We start from the raw sequence: 17,383 nt of genomic DNA on the forward strand, positions 1-17,383 counted from the left end.
AGTGTTACCGGTAACACAGTGAAGTAGTTATTACGGTATTTATTCAAATCACTTAACAGTTCATCAGTGTTAATTTTATGTCTATTACTCTCTTTTTACTATTATATGATTTTACCTCCATGATGCAGTGATTCACTAATCTAATAGAAAATCATGTGTTGGCAAGCATAAAATGTAAAGTTCTCCACACCTCAACTAATTTCCGATACCTCTTTTGTGTTTGCACTGAATAAAAAATCATAAGTTACACAGGATACACACACACACACAATACTGGTGTATATGTCAAATAAATATGTGATTAAAAATTCTTCTGATAAAACGTATAGTAGAATACTGAATGAAAAACAGTACGTAATTTAATTGAATAATTATGACCACATTTATGTAAGAAAACCACAAGAGAAGCTGGAACTTAAAATAAAATCTTAAAGAAAATAATATATAATGTAACTTATGCTATATTTTGCTTTAAATTATATTGTGATTTCGTAAAACCTCACGCCTTCTTGTACTGGTAGTGGACTACTAGAAATATATGTTTTCATGACGTTAGAAGACTCAATCTACTCAATATACATTAAATGCAATATTAACCCTTATCATCATATTGTGCATCTTCAAGGCGAGCAACATGCTGGGAAGCTGTATCATTTATCTACAATTTTTTAATGCAATATACGAAATTGTACAGTACTAAAATCATTTGCGGACATATTGAATCTTAACACGACATATGCAAATTAATGTGCATGCACAAAGAAAATGTGTGAATTTTTTTTGTGATAAAGGTTAAATTTGCTCTTGAATAGAAGCCCAAAACTCTCGCACTGTAATTCAAAACATTAGGTAGTCTTCAGCTTCTAGAGACAATTGCATATCAATTCACAGCTCATGTACACCCTTCTAGGAACAGTGTAGAGTACTGGGCTTAAGCCTGTTTTCATAACACTGAATTTATTTGCATAAAAGTCACCCTTATTGATGGCTAGTTAAACTTGTAACTAGAACGTTTAATAGTTAGTAGGTAGGTACTTAATGTTAATCAAGTATGCAGTAGTATGGGTGATCATTTGTAGAATTAATTACACTAGTATAATTTGCTATAATTAGTGCTGTTATGTTTTCATCCCTAACCTTAAAATTCACTTGTGTTTTATCCCTAACTTGAAAATCAAAGGATGTACCCTGTATGTAGATAAATTCAGTGATTATTCCGTACTCCGGAAGAAAATCAGATAACCAACTGATTCAATATCGCTGTCTTTCCAAAGGCCATTGAATAATGCATAATTTAAAAAAAATTGAAAAGCCAAATATTTCAGTATCTCTCAAGCTCTCAATATTATATTCTTTGTACATAAATACAATATCTGTGTCAAAGCAGCCACTTTTCAACATAAAAACAGACAATGCGAAGAGGTGAAAGGTGATTATCCCTTCTGCCATCATTAATTCAACCAATACAAAGCTGGTTGCCATACAATAACATTATTTCAGAAAAGTTATCATTTTTTTTTTCCAAGACTTTCGTTTCTTACAAATATCAATACATGTCAAAATCTTCCTTACTTCTCATTGTCTTCTCAGCTATTGGAAGGTATTCAGAAATTCTCTTACATTTTTAAGGTGGAGTCAGATTATACTTATAACACTCCACATGACAGCAAAAGGGTTAATGCATGGACCTGGCACATATCAGCAAAGAGAAGCCCCTTCAAATTTCAATAACGAAACTTCATAAATTGATGCATTTTCTCCCTATCGCAGCTGCTGTGGTCAAAGAGATGGCCACAACTGCTTCTCAACATTCGTACATGTGCGTACAACTTGGACTTGCACAGTGAACTTTCTCTGTCCTCTCTCTCTCTCTATCTCTCTCTCTTTTCAGTAATTGGCATCGTTTAAAAATAGTTCAAGGTTTCATGGTACCCTCCGAAGGAAACATATCAGAACACATACACAACTTAGGCATTGTTTTGTTAATTAACAACTATATGCTTTCATTGAGTGTTAATCAGACAACGACTTTATGATTTTTTTATGGTTTTCTTTTCTTTTACCTCATAAGTGAACACAACATTAAAAATGAAACCATGTTTCAGCAGACGATTGTTCCATAGATACATTCTTAAACACTGTTCTATGTCTGATATAATAAAAATATATAAATATAATTATTGACACAGAATATTTATGCGTTAATCCAGCCACAAAATTTTATTTCCATTCTCTTTGGACACTTCCCCCCTGGTAATGTGGAACACTCAAAGGAAACACAAAAATAACGCACCTTATATTCTTTCAATTGTTGCAACATTGCACAGACCATACGATGCGGTCATTTCTTCTCGTTAAAGCCCAGCAGTCAGTAATATTAAATATTAATATAAATATATTTACAACACATTCTCTCTCTTTCTCTCTTGAAAGTAAAATCTTTCTGTTTTCCTTTACGTGTGCACCAGATTTGGCACACAAACTTGAAAATAAATTTGTGGTAGTTTCCTCCCATCCTCTTTGGCATCTCTGAACGTTACCTCTTTCAAAAACATTGATCATTAGTCTTTTATAGCAATCATGCTTCTATCATTCACATTATCTTCTTTCAGACATGATATAATTAACTCTCCAGAAAAAAATAAAGAGAGAAAAAACCTTTGGATTGTTCTATCACAAGGAAATCAGGACCTATACTTAGTTATGGTAAGCTCCAAGTAAAATGTTCTTGAGAGAGGTAACCTTAATAGACTTTGGCAAAAGTCCTATGACAAAGGTAACTTTTCATCAGACTAGCTAGTAGAATGTTAACAGCTACTCTTTCGTTCTTCTTCATCGTAACTTCTACAGTCTACCAGCATCCGATCATCACACGCAATGGTTGAATTCTGGTAAATGCTTTATACAAAACTTTTAACCACCCCCATCACCGTACTTCACTCGTTACATTACACATGGAAACAAACATCAGATGTGTGATGTTTCTTATTTCCACTTGTCCATTAGCCTCTTGCATATCAGTAATCAATAAATAGTGCAATTCTTGGCACGCTTATAATTTTCTACTCATTCTCTTAAAAAACCTGCTCTGATATAATTTAATTTTTTTTTTTTTTTTGGTTCAGTTCAAATTATTTATGTGTAATTTTTGCTTTTTAAAGATTTTAACATTTCCTATGATACTCAGTCTTCATCAAATAGTTCAGAATTATTCATCATGAAATTCACAGATTGATTTTTGAACATTTTTGGATGTATTTTTCTCTCACTTTCTCGGAAAGTCCCATCCATTCGTGTGCAAGTTCGTACAGCTGGAACAGCGGTCGAAGTTCACAACAGAAAACAAGTCTTTGGTGAGAACATTCTGTGCAAGAGTGCTGGTGTGTATCTCTTAGCATGACGGACTACTGTGTGTCCAGGGTAGCCACCAGTGCTTATTGTTGTGACATGTTCGTCTTGTAGAATGAACATTCACAGGAGATTCCAGCGACATTAACAAATTCCTGCTGTCGCTTGCAGAATTCGGTGATGAGGCTGAAGTGTCTTTCATGGTACGTTGGAAGAACTGAGAAAATTGACGTGTTTCATCTGAGTAGGAAGTGAGATCCGTTCTATCATTGCGATTCTCTCTCCTTGCTGCTCTCTTCCTTCTTTTACGCCTACCAGTCGAATCTTGCGTGGTGGCTGTCACAGTCGCCTTCTTCACGAATCTGATATTGAAAGGATCCTCGGCAAGTTCTGGATACTTTCTAACATCATGAACATACTCGCCATCATAAGAAGATGCATAACCGACTTTCAGAATTTCATCCATTTCCGTTGCAGACCAATCAATAGAGCCGGCAAATCCATTTTTAAGTGCTTCCTTTTCCCGATGCCAGGCTTTTCTGACTGCAATTATCTTGGCATGGTGCAATAACCTCTGTTTTTCACGTTCAGGTGTGGTCCCGTATCGCAGATTCACCACTGCTCCTGCACCGTGAAGCTTCAAATCTGCTACTTTGCCTCCTCCAGCTCCAGCTGGAGCTTCCCCTGATGATGCCTCTTTCTCATGGAATGTTGTATTCACTTGACCTCCTAAACGTTTCAACTGAACACGATCTTCAGATGCTCTCCACGAATCTTCTTTCACAAAGAAGAAGACATCTTGTTGCGCATTGTGAAAGAACGTGAATGGTAACAGATACGACTGGTTGAAAACAGAAGTGAAAACGTCTCGATAGATGGCGTTAGCTGCAGGGACGCTGCTGATGACGGCCCTGCCTTCTGGAGTTCGTGAAACCAGAATTCCTCTGCCAAAAGGTGGATCACAGGCTGCTCCCAATCGTCTGAACTGGAACACAGAAGCAGGATTCGTCGCTGGGAAGTCTTCAGGAGGCCAAATATCTTTCTTCACTGCTGAACGAGGAGGGGATGATAGTGTCGAAGCATCTCCTGGGCGACGCTCAGCAAGATGTGCCAAGAAGCCAGAAGCTACACCAAATGCTGACACGGAATTGGAATCCTGCCGCAGCTGGATGGAGGAGTGTGAGGACATGGTGTATGGCATCGCTTCCTTCGACCCCCAGAGTCCAGGCGGAGAGAGAGGTAATCCTCCACCAGGCAGTTTGTTTGGATAGAGTTGTGGTGCTAGGCTTTGTAAATTGTAACCCAACAGTGTCAGCCAACTCTGATGATCTGAAATACATCAGTTATTTTGTTGTTAGTAAAATAATATGAACTGAAGTGAGTGTTTTAATGCATTACATCTGAAAAACATATTCAGATCTGAAACAATAAAGCTACAAACAAAGAGTGGAAATACGAAAGGTGACAAGTTCAAAAATGTAAGTTATGAGAAAATCAAGAAAATGTTACATTATATGTAACTATGATTTAAAAACACAAAAATAGTACTAAATACCAAGAAGAGATATTACTGAACTGTATTGTCATAATTAGAAACAAAATATTGTATTATAATACATGTTAAACAAACAAAAGTGAGATACACTGAAGAAAGTGTTATGTTCATTATACCTTTTCTGAAGAAAGGTGTTATGTTGCAATATGTTATACACTTATCCTCGGCAACATAATGCCATTAAGGTACACCTAATATGTCCTTATAGAAATGAGTAAATTCTTCTATGAGATATGATAACATAGCCAGATCATATATTTCTCAATACTCAATCTCTCTGGACTACATTTCAAGGGAACAAGACTGACTTTGCTTATATCTTCAAACTTTTTTCCTTTTTTTAGTGCTTTGACATATTTCCACATTTCTATGTCATTAAAAGTGTCACGAACCTTAACAATTCCTTTATTCCGAGGACTAGACATAACATCACTGCACCATCGGCTAAAACTCATCAGTGCATCTGATGACTGCTTACTGCCTGCTCATTCAATGGTCAAACATGCAACATGACCTATATATTATGCCTATATCCACAAGCAACATCATTGACCATTAGGAGCTGCCATCTAGCGACAATTTTTTTCTATTCAATGAGTTGCTCAGTTACGAAAGCTGCTATGTGACAGAATTAAAAACAGTTTCCAAGTTAAAATGGCAAATTAACTACTAGCAGGACATTTTATGGAACTTGTAAGGTTAAGTTATTATTTTTGTTCTTAAAAAACTGACGAAGACATAGTATATTTGGTGCCGCCACCTACCATTTCAGCAAAAGCATTGCTAGAATGGTCTTATGAGCAGGCAGTATAAGGAGCTATCAGATGCGTTGAAGCAGATGGTGCACCATTGTCATCTTTGAGTTGCTTTAAGAACTGCTAATAACATGAGTTGAACTTAGCGCCTTTGCTGGGAAATTGACGTCACATAATGCTATATTTTTACAACAGTAACTCAATTTTCACAATCTGTGAACTTAGCACCTTTCGTATTTCCATTCTTCAAACATTATAAAGAGTCACCACATAGAAAAATGTCATAGATTTAACTACCCACATGTCTACATAGCTCAGATTTCTCAACTACGGTGTTCACTTCTGCTGGCAAAGGAGCCTTGGTCTTGGTATTAACTCAGAAGAATCAGGTTCAACTCCTGACTTAAGCATTTGTCACTGAGTTGGAAACTAGAAGACCATCTTAGAAGTGCTGGTCATCTCTTTGTTGGAGATGGAGTGTTGCAAGATGTAGCAGTAGTTGATGTGTGTATAGAACTGGCTTGTAATTTTAATGTATGCTAATTTTTATGTATTATTTTTGACCTATATAAAATGATCGTATTTCTAATTCGCTTAAAATTGGACAACGTAAAAGAAATGAGACAGATGGTCATTAGACTAAGGGGATCGCATTTTTCAGCACTAAGGCCTCTCGCAAGAACATTTCGATTTTTTTTTCTATAGTCCCTTGTAGATTCTGTGAGTTACTGACATAAAAGTACCATAACACACATGCAATCACAGAAAATGACGAAACGGTGATAGAATGCATTTTTTTCTCTGACATATGTAGTAGGCTATAGTTCAGTTGCTAATTTGTATTTTACACTTCACTACTGAAGTGTGTAACCTATCTAATTTCCAACAGCAATACATTACTCTCTAGCCGCATTCATTCTGTGACTTTTAAGCAACAAATTACAGTACATTGTTTTTTACAAATAAGATTAACTTATGTCTAAATTTCACTTTTACACCAGGCTTAAGTGTATTAGTCTTCCACTGGCGAAACAGATTCAGAACTGTAGTGATGTCAAAGAGGAAATTACGGCAGACAAAGACAAATAAATTTCCTCTGATTACTCCAGATTCTCCTGTCACAATTTCACCAACTGTCCATCATCATCATCATCATCATCATCATCATCATCATCATCATCATCATCATCATCATCATCATCATCATCATCATCTCAATATGACCATGCCATGAAAACGTCGACTCTTATCAGCTAGCATAACAATAGATATTCTGTGAATGTGTATGTGTTTATTTGGGAATAAAATAAAGTAAAACTTCGGATTAAAAACAAAATTATTTTTCCTAGGATAATAAAAAAAAAATGTTCTGTGTTTAATTATTTTCATTTAACTCGCTTGCTTCATCCCTATAATTAAAATCCTTTCAAACAAACTCAGAATATCATGAACACAACACTAGAACAACCAGTAATATACATTTGAAGCCCTGATCACATATATATAGAGTGAACAGTAAGTAATGTCATTAGTTTCAGGGGGTTATTCTTTAAGATATTTCAAACAAAAAAAGTTTAACACAATTTTATTTTGCTCGTTTTTGCTTCCTTTTCGAGATGAAAATTGTTTTATATGAATCATTTCATGGCGTGTTTTGGAAAAGCCATTGATTTAATTCCCAATATGCTCAGTCAATTTAAGAGAGCAGAGTACCGGTATTATGATACTAAATGATTGAAAGAATTTTAGTTTTATTCATTAAATGTGCAGAAATTTGATCCGAACAAATGTAACATTGTAAAATTTCTTTGCAGACTAACCAACCAACTGGATTAACTGTTCTGACTGATTAGACCGGCTGATTAAACTGATGCATTGACTGCTTAGATTGACTAACTGCACTGCATTGACTGACTGGACAGGTTGATTGACTCACCCATTCCATCCACACTCTCATTCCTTCACTTATATGTTACTCTCATTAAATTCGTCCATTAATTTGTCTATTCACTGACTTACTACTCACTTTTACCTTACTTGACTTTTTATAAAAATTATCAGCCTTTAAATGGAAAGATAAATAACAAAGTTATTTCAGTTTAGGTTGACAATTTTTGATCATCTTACCTGTGAGATGCTGTGGATTTCGTCGTACATTTATGGGGTCATTGCCATTGAAACGATAGAGATGGAGCTGCACTGGATTTGCCACCCTGTCAAGGATTCCTTCCCACATTGGAGACATCCACTGTCCAATCAACGGATCATATACCTTTCCGTTTGGCATATGTACCAGTGATGTTACCTATTAGAGAGAATAGAATGACATGCATATTATTACAATTCTAAAAAATATGGTTTCTGACTTAATTTATAAGTCATATGGTTTAAGTAAGAGGCCTATATGATAAGTTGTATAATTTCACATGAAGTACGGTATTCATAAAATATATTGGCTTCCAGTAAGTACTACTATTTTGCTCCTTATGAACGTCAGTATTAAAGTTGACAGAAATATTAATCCATGTTGAATCTTTCGTACACTACTTTTAACACATGAATATAAATAATTGATTAAATGGCGATCTTACTCGTGTTAATTATGTAAGCATGTGCCGCTTACAGCTGTTTCGGAGCTACTTGACATCATCCTCAGTAAGCCGCACATGCTTACATAATTAACACGAGTAAGATCGCCATTTAATCAATTATTTATAGAAATAATAAAATGTACTGGTGATGCACAATAAGATTTCAAGTTCATTACTTGTTTTCGAGTAACTGATAGTGATGCAAATCCCAATAGTTCGAGCGAAAGTTGTGGAAAAATAACTCATTTGACATCCGCACACATGCATAAAAGTACAGTAGCACGTCCTAATCAGTTACATGTAACCTTAACAGTTCTTACTACCTGGTCTGTGATGACGTGTAAAAAGAGTTTCATATTCGGAAATGTTGATGCCATATGTTCTTTCCTCGCTTTCAGATCTTTTGTTGTACTATATTGTAAAGAAAAATAAAGACAAATTCTGACAGGAAATTTACGGGTCTCCAGGAAAGTAAAGTTTTATACTAGAAAAATTATCCTTTTAGTGTATTTAATTCCATAATACTAGGATTACGTTAATGTTTTTAATTAATCTGTGTAAATATCTTTAATCTATAAAGATTTTGTTTGAAGAAGTTTTCAATCGAAGTCATTATTCTATAGAACAGAGTTTTTTTTAACCCTTTTCAACATGTGGCACACTAAAGATGTCCTACTAATTTAAAATTCTGTGGTACACTCATATTTTTCTCTTTGTTTAATTTTTCTCTTTGTTTTAATTTTCTCTTTGCTTTAATTTTTCTCTTTGTTTTAATTTTTCTTCTTTTTTTGTATAAATGTGTTAACCTGCATCATACTCCGTTTATTTGTCAGTGTTCGTTTATTTGCTTATGTTTATTTATTTGTTTATTTGTCTATGTTTATTTGTGCTAAGTTTATTTGTTTGTGCATGTGTGAGTGTATGTGTGCGTGGGTATATTATCTAATCTGAGAATGTCATATCCAGGCTTTGTATACTGATTTCTGAAAAATAATAGATTTGCAAAATATTATTATTATTATTATTATTATTATTATTATTATTATTAATATTATTATATTAAACTAACCCCGTGTTTCCAACCAGGGGGAATTTCGGAGGTTTTAGGCAGTGGCGTCTCGTGGCCTAGAATTTGTCTGGGGCTATTTGATTGTAGTTTGTCATGTGTGGTACTAAAGCTAAAAAGTTATTTCATTATTGCTCATAAAATTACATTATCTTTACTTGTATTACACTATTTTACTGCGATACGAATGCGACCACGACAGAACTTAATGAGCCCCAACAGTCATCCCTCTCCCGGCGCCTTCACTCGCAATATCTGTGTTATAGGATCTAGCATCTTCGTGCACTGAGCGCTACGCCGAACCAAGAACTACGTCATATTCTCCTCGTAAGATCTGTATTGGGGATCCAGCATCTCCGGGCTAGAATTTATCTGTCGCTTCTACAACAGAAGACTATGGCATCTCCTCCGCGCAGATGAAGTCCAAACCTTAACTATAAAGAGAACGAGACTTCCTCTATATTTGAGAGTTGTTCGTAAATATATGAAATAATATATTACGCAAATTTTCATGTGGGACTGAGCCCCGAAAGCCCCAAAGGACGAGACGCCCCTGGTTTTAGGAGAAAATGTGTTTACTGAATGTTGACTGTTGTAGACTCACTTTTTTTTTTACTACTCTTTTCATTTTATTTTTCCAATTTTTGCTATGACAACCTTTACTATTTTCATTTTCTCATGGCACACCAGTTGAAAATAGCTGCTATAGATAAGTATTAATTTTTTGCGGAAAAATAAGGTCTCTTATTTGTTGTAGTACTTAACCCTTTGAAGCACAAATTAATTTTTTATGTTTTTCATTTCATGAATCATAACAAAGTTTCGATCAATTTTTATCAATATTTTAACTCTGCACACAATTTCAAAACATAGATGGCACCTCTATGTATACTCAAGAGTGGTTTATTGGTGGAATATCTGGGCCATAAAATTTAGAAAGAAGAAAACGGTGGTTCTTTTGAACAACCACTATGCTGCAAAGGGTTAACGTCAAGAGTTAATTATTTTTGTGAAACAATTCATTTGGATAACTGTAATCCTAAATATTTTATCTGAAGTATTTTTCGATTGTTGGCATAACTGTGTGAATAATTTCTCCGACACAAATGACTTTCGGGACATGGAGTATTTAATGTTTCACTTTATATTTTATTTTATATAAGGAAAATTTATTTGTAAAAATTGTAAACAGTTAGTTTCAGTATATCGCCATTTCTGTGTATGCGTTTCTTTTTTCTTTTTAAAATATAGATTTCTTAACTTTATTCAGTTAAAATGACTCGTAAGTGCTGAATAAAGACAAAATACATTCAATAGTTTATGAAAAATCGCTGCATAGATAGGCAGACAGGCTGACAGCATATCAAAAGTTAAGTTTTCGGTATCAAGGATATTAAAAACGTAACCATGAAAATTTTGGAATCATTTTTTACAGCATCATAATAATTTATTTTTCCATTTTGAATCTTCCGTACACTACTTTTAACACTTGAATATAAGTAATTGATTAACTAGCGGACTTACTCGTGTTAATTATGTAAGTCTGTGCGGCTTACTTCAACACTTTTCAACAATCAAACGCATCCACACAACAGGCAGAGAAGCATGAGATGACGCCGAGATCTAGTAGGCTCTGAGGATGGTGTGATGAAGCACCGAAACAGCTGTAAGCCGCACAGACTTACATAATTAACACGAGTAAGTCCGCTAGTTAATCAATTACTTAATTTCTTTTTGTTGTGCTTCATACAATCAAAAATTATAATTTTTATTGTCTTCACATTATTATGCTCTCATAAAAATTTAACTTTACCCATATTAAATAATTGATTTTCTCCAACAAAAAATATAAATCGACAGTTATTTGCGTGAGTAGGCAAGTGAATTATTCTTCTTATGCAAATATAAGCAGGTACGAATGACAAAAAGAATGCATTCATTAGAATCAGCTGCTAAGCCTAACTCTGCCAGTAAATCAGTCACATGTGGAGATGTTTTTATTGTGTAACTGTGCTTGCTAATTCTTCTCCATGTCTCTGCTCTGCAATGTCCATACACTACTAACATCAGAGGCATTCAAATGATGGGTGACTTATGCAAGTGGGAAGGGAGAAGAAAACTAGATGGCATTTTAGAGCGATCACAAGTTGAAATACTGTACATACAAGACATATAGAGTATCTCAGGCAGAATAATAAACCAATCATATTTTAAAAGTAGGCCTACTTCTGAAGCAAAGTAAAATTATGAAATATGTAGTTTCTTACTATAAAAATTTATTCATGTTAAGACATACCTGGTCCAAAAGTCCTCCACAGAAGTCTACCGGCAAGTAAAGGTACGGATTAGAATCGTACACAATATGTCCATATGGTGATCTCATGATTTCCCGTATTCCCTCTCCATACTGGTTGAACACCATGACAGGGGTACCACACTGATCTGTGGCGACGTAATACTTGTGGCGATAAACTTGGGCGAAGATGAGGTGTCCACGATCATCGTACACCAGAGACATCAGTTTACCATCTCGTGGACTATAAATCTGGCTCACCTGCTCAAAAATATTCAATCGTTAGTGCATTTTAAAAACTGAAGAAATATAATATGTAGGCCTATTTAAATAATAATTAATACGATTATATTAAACTTCTCTGTAGGTAATATTTTTCAGATCATTTAAAATTGCAGCAAAGGTCCGACGATTGTTCTCGAGACAACCTTGTCTTTATAAAATCAACTAAAAGTGAGATCATAGAATTCCTGTAATTGCATGAAACATATCTAGTGATTTGACCAACGATTCCGTAATTGTCAGTGTTGTCTCTTGGCCTTCTTATTTTTATGAATGATAAGCGTGGTGACAATAATCATTCAATTATTAAATCCAAAGAATGAAAATGATTAAATTATTCCAGATACCGGTACTACACCTTTACTTTTGATGTAGATGCATTATTGTTTAAAGCTATTAGATATGAAGAGTCCACTGCAAAAATGATGGATGTCACTTTCTTGTCGAAAATGAACCAAGACTTTCAATGTATAGCTTAAGACATACAGAGTTACATGGCATTAACACTGATAGTCATTGTCCAGTAATGATCGGAAAATCACAGTTAAGCTTTGAGCGCTAAGCATTTCAAACTTTCAATTGCTTCTCCTGAAAAATGTATTCCAAATGACATCCATCATTCTTGCAGTGGACTCTTCATATTGTAAAATTGTTCGTCGTTCCATTTTGCGTTGTCTAAACTCCCTAACACGTTCTATTCCACTTGTTTAGGTGTGTTTTGGATTTACTGGTTCACCATTTTTACTTTTATTATTTTCTTTTGTGTTTGTCATAAGCATACATGGGCACAGGTCTACTCTGCTTGTGGCTCTCTGCTTCCATAAAAAAGCAAGAGTCTACTGCTGTGGAGTAATGGTTAGTATGTCTGACCGTGAAACAAGCGGGCTTGGGTTGGTTGAGGTTTTTTCGGAATTTTCCTCTCAATGCATTAAGAGCAAATGGTGGGTAACTTTCGGCGCTGGATCCTGGACCCATTTCGCTGGCATTATCATCTTTATTTAACTCAGATGCTAGATAACTATCACAGTTGATAAAGTGTAGTAAAATAAACCAATGATAATAAACAAAGCAATACTGACTCTTGTAAAAGAAGGGCGCAAATAGCCATAGTAGCTGATGCGCCCTTTTTTAAACCCCATTAACTAACTCTTGTAAAAGTTATTAATTTCAACCTTCACATCTAGATATAAAATGGATTTTTCCACTTTTTAAATTTTGAGTATACCTAACTTCCCTTGTCTAAGTGTACACGTCTAGCTTGCACTTACACACCCGACTGTCATCTTATAAACATGATCTCATCATTTGATTTTACACACATTTCATTTGGAGACTACAATTATCAGTTGATGCAATAATGAAAGCAATAAGTGCTGCCCCTATAATAATCTACTTTAAGAACTTCAACAGGTGTTGAAATTTCTGTAACATTTTCTCCATTTGAATCTCGATCGTAAACATTTCACGGTAAAATTAATATTTATATTTTTCGATGGAATTCGAAGAAATGTAACAGTAGTGTTGATATTTCATAAAAATCGAAGGAGAAAGTGAAAAAAATGAAATTTGATTTAGAAATCAAACAAATTGTATTACCCACCGTGCTTCAAAATAAATAAGTTATCAGGAATAATTGCTTGATCCATACCTCATTGGGACGTTGATGGTTTGTGTAAAAGAACTGAGTCACATTTCCATAGTTGTCTTTGCGAGTTGCCAGTCGATCTAGATGGTCATAATAGTAGCGAACATCAAACCTCCCACGTTTTGTGGCTCGTACCTAAAACAGAATAACATTTTCCTAAAATTAAAAAAAATCATTGTGGGCTATATATTCAGAATAAATACAGTATACAAATATAAACAACAAACACAATTAGCATACACTGAGAACATTTCTAATATTATATTGGTACGGTAGTTAAAAGTTTGAAATTTCTCATTAAAATACATTGCGGGCGCACAGAACTTCCAGTACAACATTAAATTATTCATATTAATATTAATGTGTGTTCTATTAACTTATATTCAAAAGTACTGGTATTAATATTGTTCATGTTGAGATAGACGTACAGTGGAAAGAGGTGCTTCATGGCATAATGGACAGTGGATAAGTCTAATCTTACTGCACATGAATCACAAATTTTATTAATTACTTCTATTTTAATTAAAAATTATTCCTACTCCACGTCATCCAGGTTAAACAATTTCACAAAGAACTGTGAAGAAAAGGAGCAATAAAAAAATGCAAACTTCTCATTTTTAACTTCATTAATAAGCTGATATCCTAATTTAAATCAATAATAAATTATTTAACAAAATGAATTACCAGTAGGCCTTTAGCATTGTAGTGGAAGCGCTCTTCTCTTGCATTTTGAACCACAAGACCACGATTGTCATAGCGATACAGACCTTCTCCAAATTTTACAATCCTGTCCATAACATTGTACTCCATTGGTATTGTATTTCCCCTGAAAGAATATAAACTAACTAAATATATCATAAAAAATCAAATATAAAAATATTTATATTCCTGGTAGACATCATCTGTAAAAAAATTACTTGACAATTAATTAGTCAATCAGCAGGATGTGGCATAACTCATTTTTATAATTATATTTCTATTTTACTATTAACAGTCTAATCCGGTATTAAAAGTTTACCATGAATTAATTTGAAATACCAGTATGGGGCGAGTATGAGTGTGTTCATCTAAACGTAAAAATTATAACTTAATTTAAAATCACAACTATACGAGTAAAAATCCTTGTTTCAAGCAATTCAATTTTAAATTTTGATAATCCATGTTGAATCTTTCGTACACTACTTTTAACACTTGAATATAAATAATTGATTAAATGGCGATCTTACTCGTGTTAATTATGTAAGCATGTGCGGCTTACAGCTGTTTCGGTGCTACTTGACACCATCCTCAGAGTCTTCTGTGTCTCGGCGTCACCTCAACTTCACTGCCTGTTGTGTGGGTGTGTTCGTGTGATGAAGAGTTGAGTCAAATAGTGTGTGTGTGTGTGTTCTGAAATTGATCTGAATGAATGAATGAATGTTAGCCATGATGTCCCATGTTGGGCACAGGCCTCCTGTGATGGGGTTAGAACCCCCTCGACAGGGATGGCTCAAGTGTACTCGCTTGGTGAGCCAATCCAGACGAGCTTGTCGTGTACACTACTTTTGTGACATGGTTAATAATCCTATTAGACTTTAACTAGTCTCAGCACTGTTCTTTGTTCATTTTTTCTCTTGTACTACACACATTATACTGACACTGGCACTTTGACAAACACTGATTGCTATTTACACTATTTACCTGACACTTTCTCAACACTGACTTTACTATTTACAAAACTTATCTTACACTTTCACTAATACTGACTTTACTATTTACAATATCTTAACCCTGATTACGTTATCTATTTACAATGACCTTCCCTAGTTCTTTCCACAAAACTCTGTTCTTTGCTGTCCTCGACCATTGTTTCCCCGCCTCTTTGGTAAACATGTCAGACCATCTGAGACGTGGTCTTCCCTGTCCTCTCTTTCCTATGTGTTGAGAATTTGATTACAACCCGAAAACCAAAAAGTCAACGCACTAGAACAATATGAAATATGTTGTTGTTGTTTTCTAATGCCAGGCATTTGACAATAAAGTCATTTGACCTCTTGCACTCCAATATTTTTCAAAGATATTGTCATGGTTAGCCACTGACGCACAGATTTTGAGATGTTCTGAATCCATAACACAATATGAAATATACAGACACACTAAAACACACCCTAATCAAATTCTCAACACACAGATCAATTTCAGAACACACACATTATTTGACTCAACTCTTCATCACACGAACGCACCCACACAACAGGCAGCGAAGTTGAGATGACGCCGAGACACAGAAGGCTCTGAGGATGGTGTCAAGTAGCACTGAAACAGCTGTAAGCCGCACATGGTTACATAATTAACACGAATAAGATCGCCATTTAATCAATTATTTAAATTTTGAATCATATCAATCTGTTAGAGACAGAAAATCTGGACATCCATCACAATTACATACTGGTAACATAGGCCTACATAAAATATAACAAAACAACATATATTTAACAAAAACCGTATATTATTTATTTATAAATAAGTTACATGAATTGAAAGTCATTACTGGTACCACATATAAATTTTACATAGATTAAATATAAATACTATGTAATATGTAATACAATACCTGTAAGTAAGGGAGAGCATGTTTCCATTGGCATCATATCGGAAACCCCACGGCTCTTGTGCTTCTACTCCTGACAGTTGTCCATCAGAGTCCCATGTGTAATTCTTCACATTTGTGTACGTATTAACTCCAACATTACGAGTGTAAGTCCGTGTTTGACTTATACGACTGGAACAGAATGACATAATTAAATAAGCTGATGGAATGAAATGTTACACAGATTGGACCAAAGGGCACATTGTTTTGTTAGCAGTGCGAGTAGAGTGGACGTTTTTAATGCTGAAGATGTACAGTAAGTTCAAATTATGACAATTGCGAGTGGAATTTATAGTGGGCAAAGATGGTGTTTGGACACATTTTCCTGTTTCCCTTGACATCATTCCAAAATTGCTCCACTATAATAATAATAATAATAATAATAATAATAATAATAATAATAATAATAATAATAATAATAATAATAATAATAATAAAGGGTGCGGCAAAACATCCTCCCTAATTTAAAGTTTAAATAAAAAACAGATGGATCAAAATAAGGAAACTTTATTAATATCAATGGTATCTTAACAGTGGGAATTTTTCATTTTTTGAATAACGTGTCTCTGAAGTGGTGTTCTTCACTATCAATGCATTGTTGAATGCGACTTCGGAAATTCTGCATCACTCTAACTAGCATTTCTTGAGGAATAGGACAAATTTCTTCCTGTATTGCATTTCTTAGGTCTGAAAACCTCAGCCTTAAGATGCCCTCATAGAAAAAAATTGCAGGGTGCAAGGTCTGGTGATCGTGCTGGCCAGTGGACGTCGCCACGTGAAGAAATTACGCGTCCGGGAAACATCTGAGCAGCGACAACGGAATTACCACTTACCAGAAACGATACCACAGCATAAGCACATTCTTCACCTGTCCACGGCATAGTTAGAATTCGTTACAGATTACAATTTGCACTAATTGAATGTCAATTCCGTGTATTCAATGTCCTATTCAATTCTTGTTGTTTTGCACATGACATTTGATATCGCTATGGCAATGCATGTAAACCTAAATTTCCCACTGTTCAGATACAGTTCATATTAATACAGTTTCCTTATTTTGATCCATCTGTTCTTTATTTAAACTTGAAATTAGGGAGGATGTTTTGCCGCGCCCTTATAATCATAATAGCCATCATCATAATCATCATCGTAATAATCATTGTTGTTATCATCATCATCATCATCATTTATTATTAGAAATATGTCTATGTATTTGTTG

At 34.6% G+C, this 17,383-nt stretch overlaps 1 protein-coding gene across 4 annotated transcripts in view; it reads right to left on the reverse strand.

Moving 5' to 3' along the window:
- Positions 1 to 3,097: 3,097 nt before the first annotated feature.
- Ten-a (tenascin accessory) overlaps positions 3,098 to 17,383 on the reverse strand; it is a 386,430-nt gene continuing 372,144 nt past the window's right edge. For all 4 annotated transcript variants that reach the window (XM_069839392.1, XM_069839393.1, XM_069839390.1 and 1 more), the window contains 6 exons: positions 16,129 to 16,296; positions 14,220 to 14,361; positions 13,539 to 13,670; positions 11,612 to 11,869; positions 7,786 to 7,963; positions 3,098 to 4,677 (listed from right to left, as the gene is read on the reverse strand). In XM_069839392.1, the coding sequence (XP_069695493.1) occupies positions 3,392 to 4,677; positions 7,786 to 7,963; positions 11,612 to 11,869; positions 13,539 to 13,670; positions 14,220 to 14,361; positions 16,129 to 16,296 (2,164 nt within the window). In that variant the 3' untranslated portion in view covers positions 3,098 to 3,391. The remainder of the gene's footprint in view (positions 4,678 to 7,785; positions 7,964 to 11,611; positions 11,870 to 13,538; positions 13,671 to 14,219; positions 14,362 to 16,128; positions 16,297 to 17,383) is intronic.

The sequence above is a fragment of the Periplaneta americana genome, chromosome 11 (genome assembly GCF_040183065.1).
Source record: "Periplaneta americana isolate PAMFEO1 chromosome 11, P.americana_PAMFEO1_priV1, whole genome shotgun sequence".
Classification (NCBI taxonomy): domain Eukaryota; kingdom Metazoa; phylum Arthropoda; class Insecta; order Blattodea; family Blattidae; genus Periplaneta; species Periplaneta americana.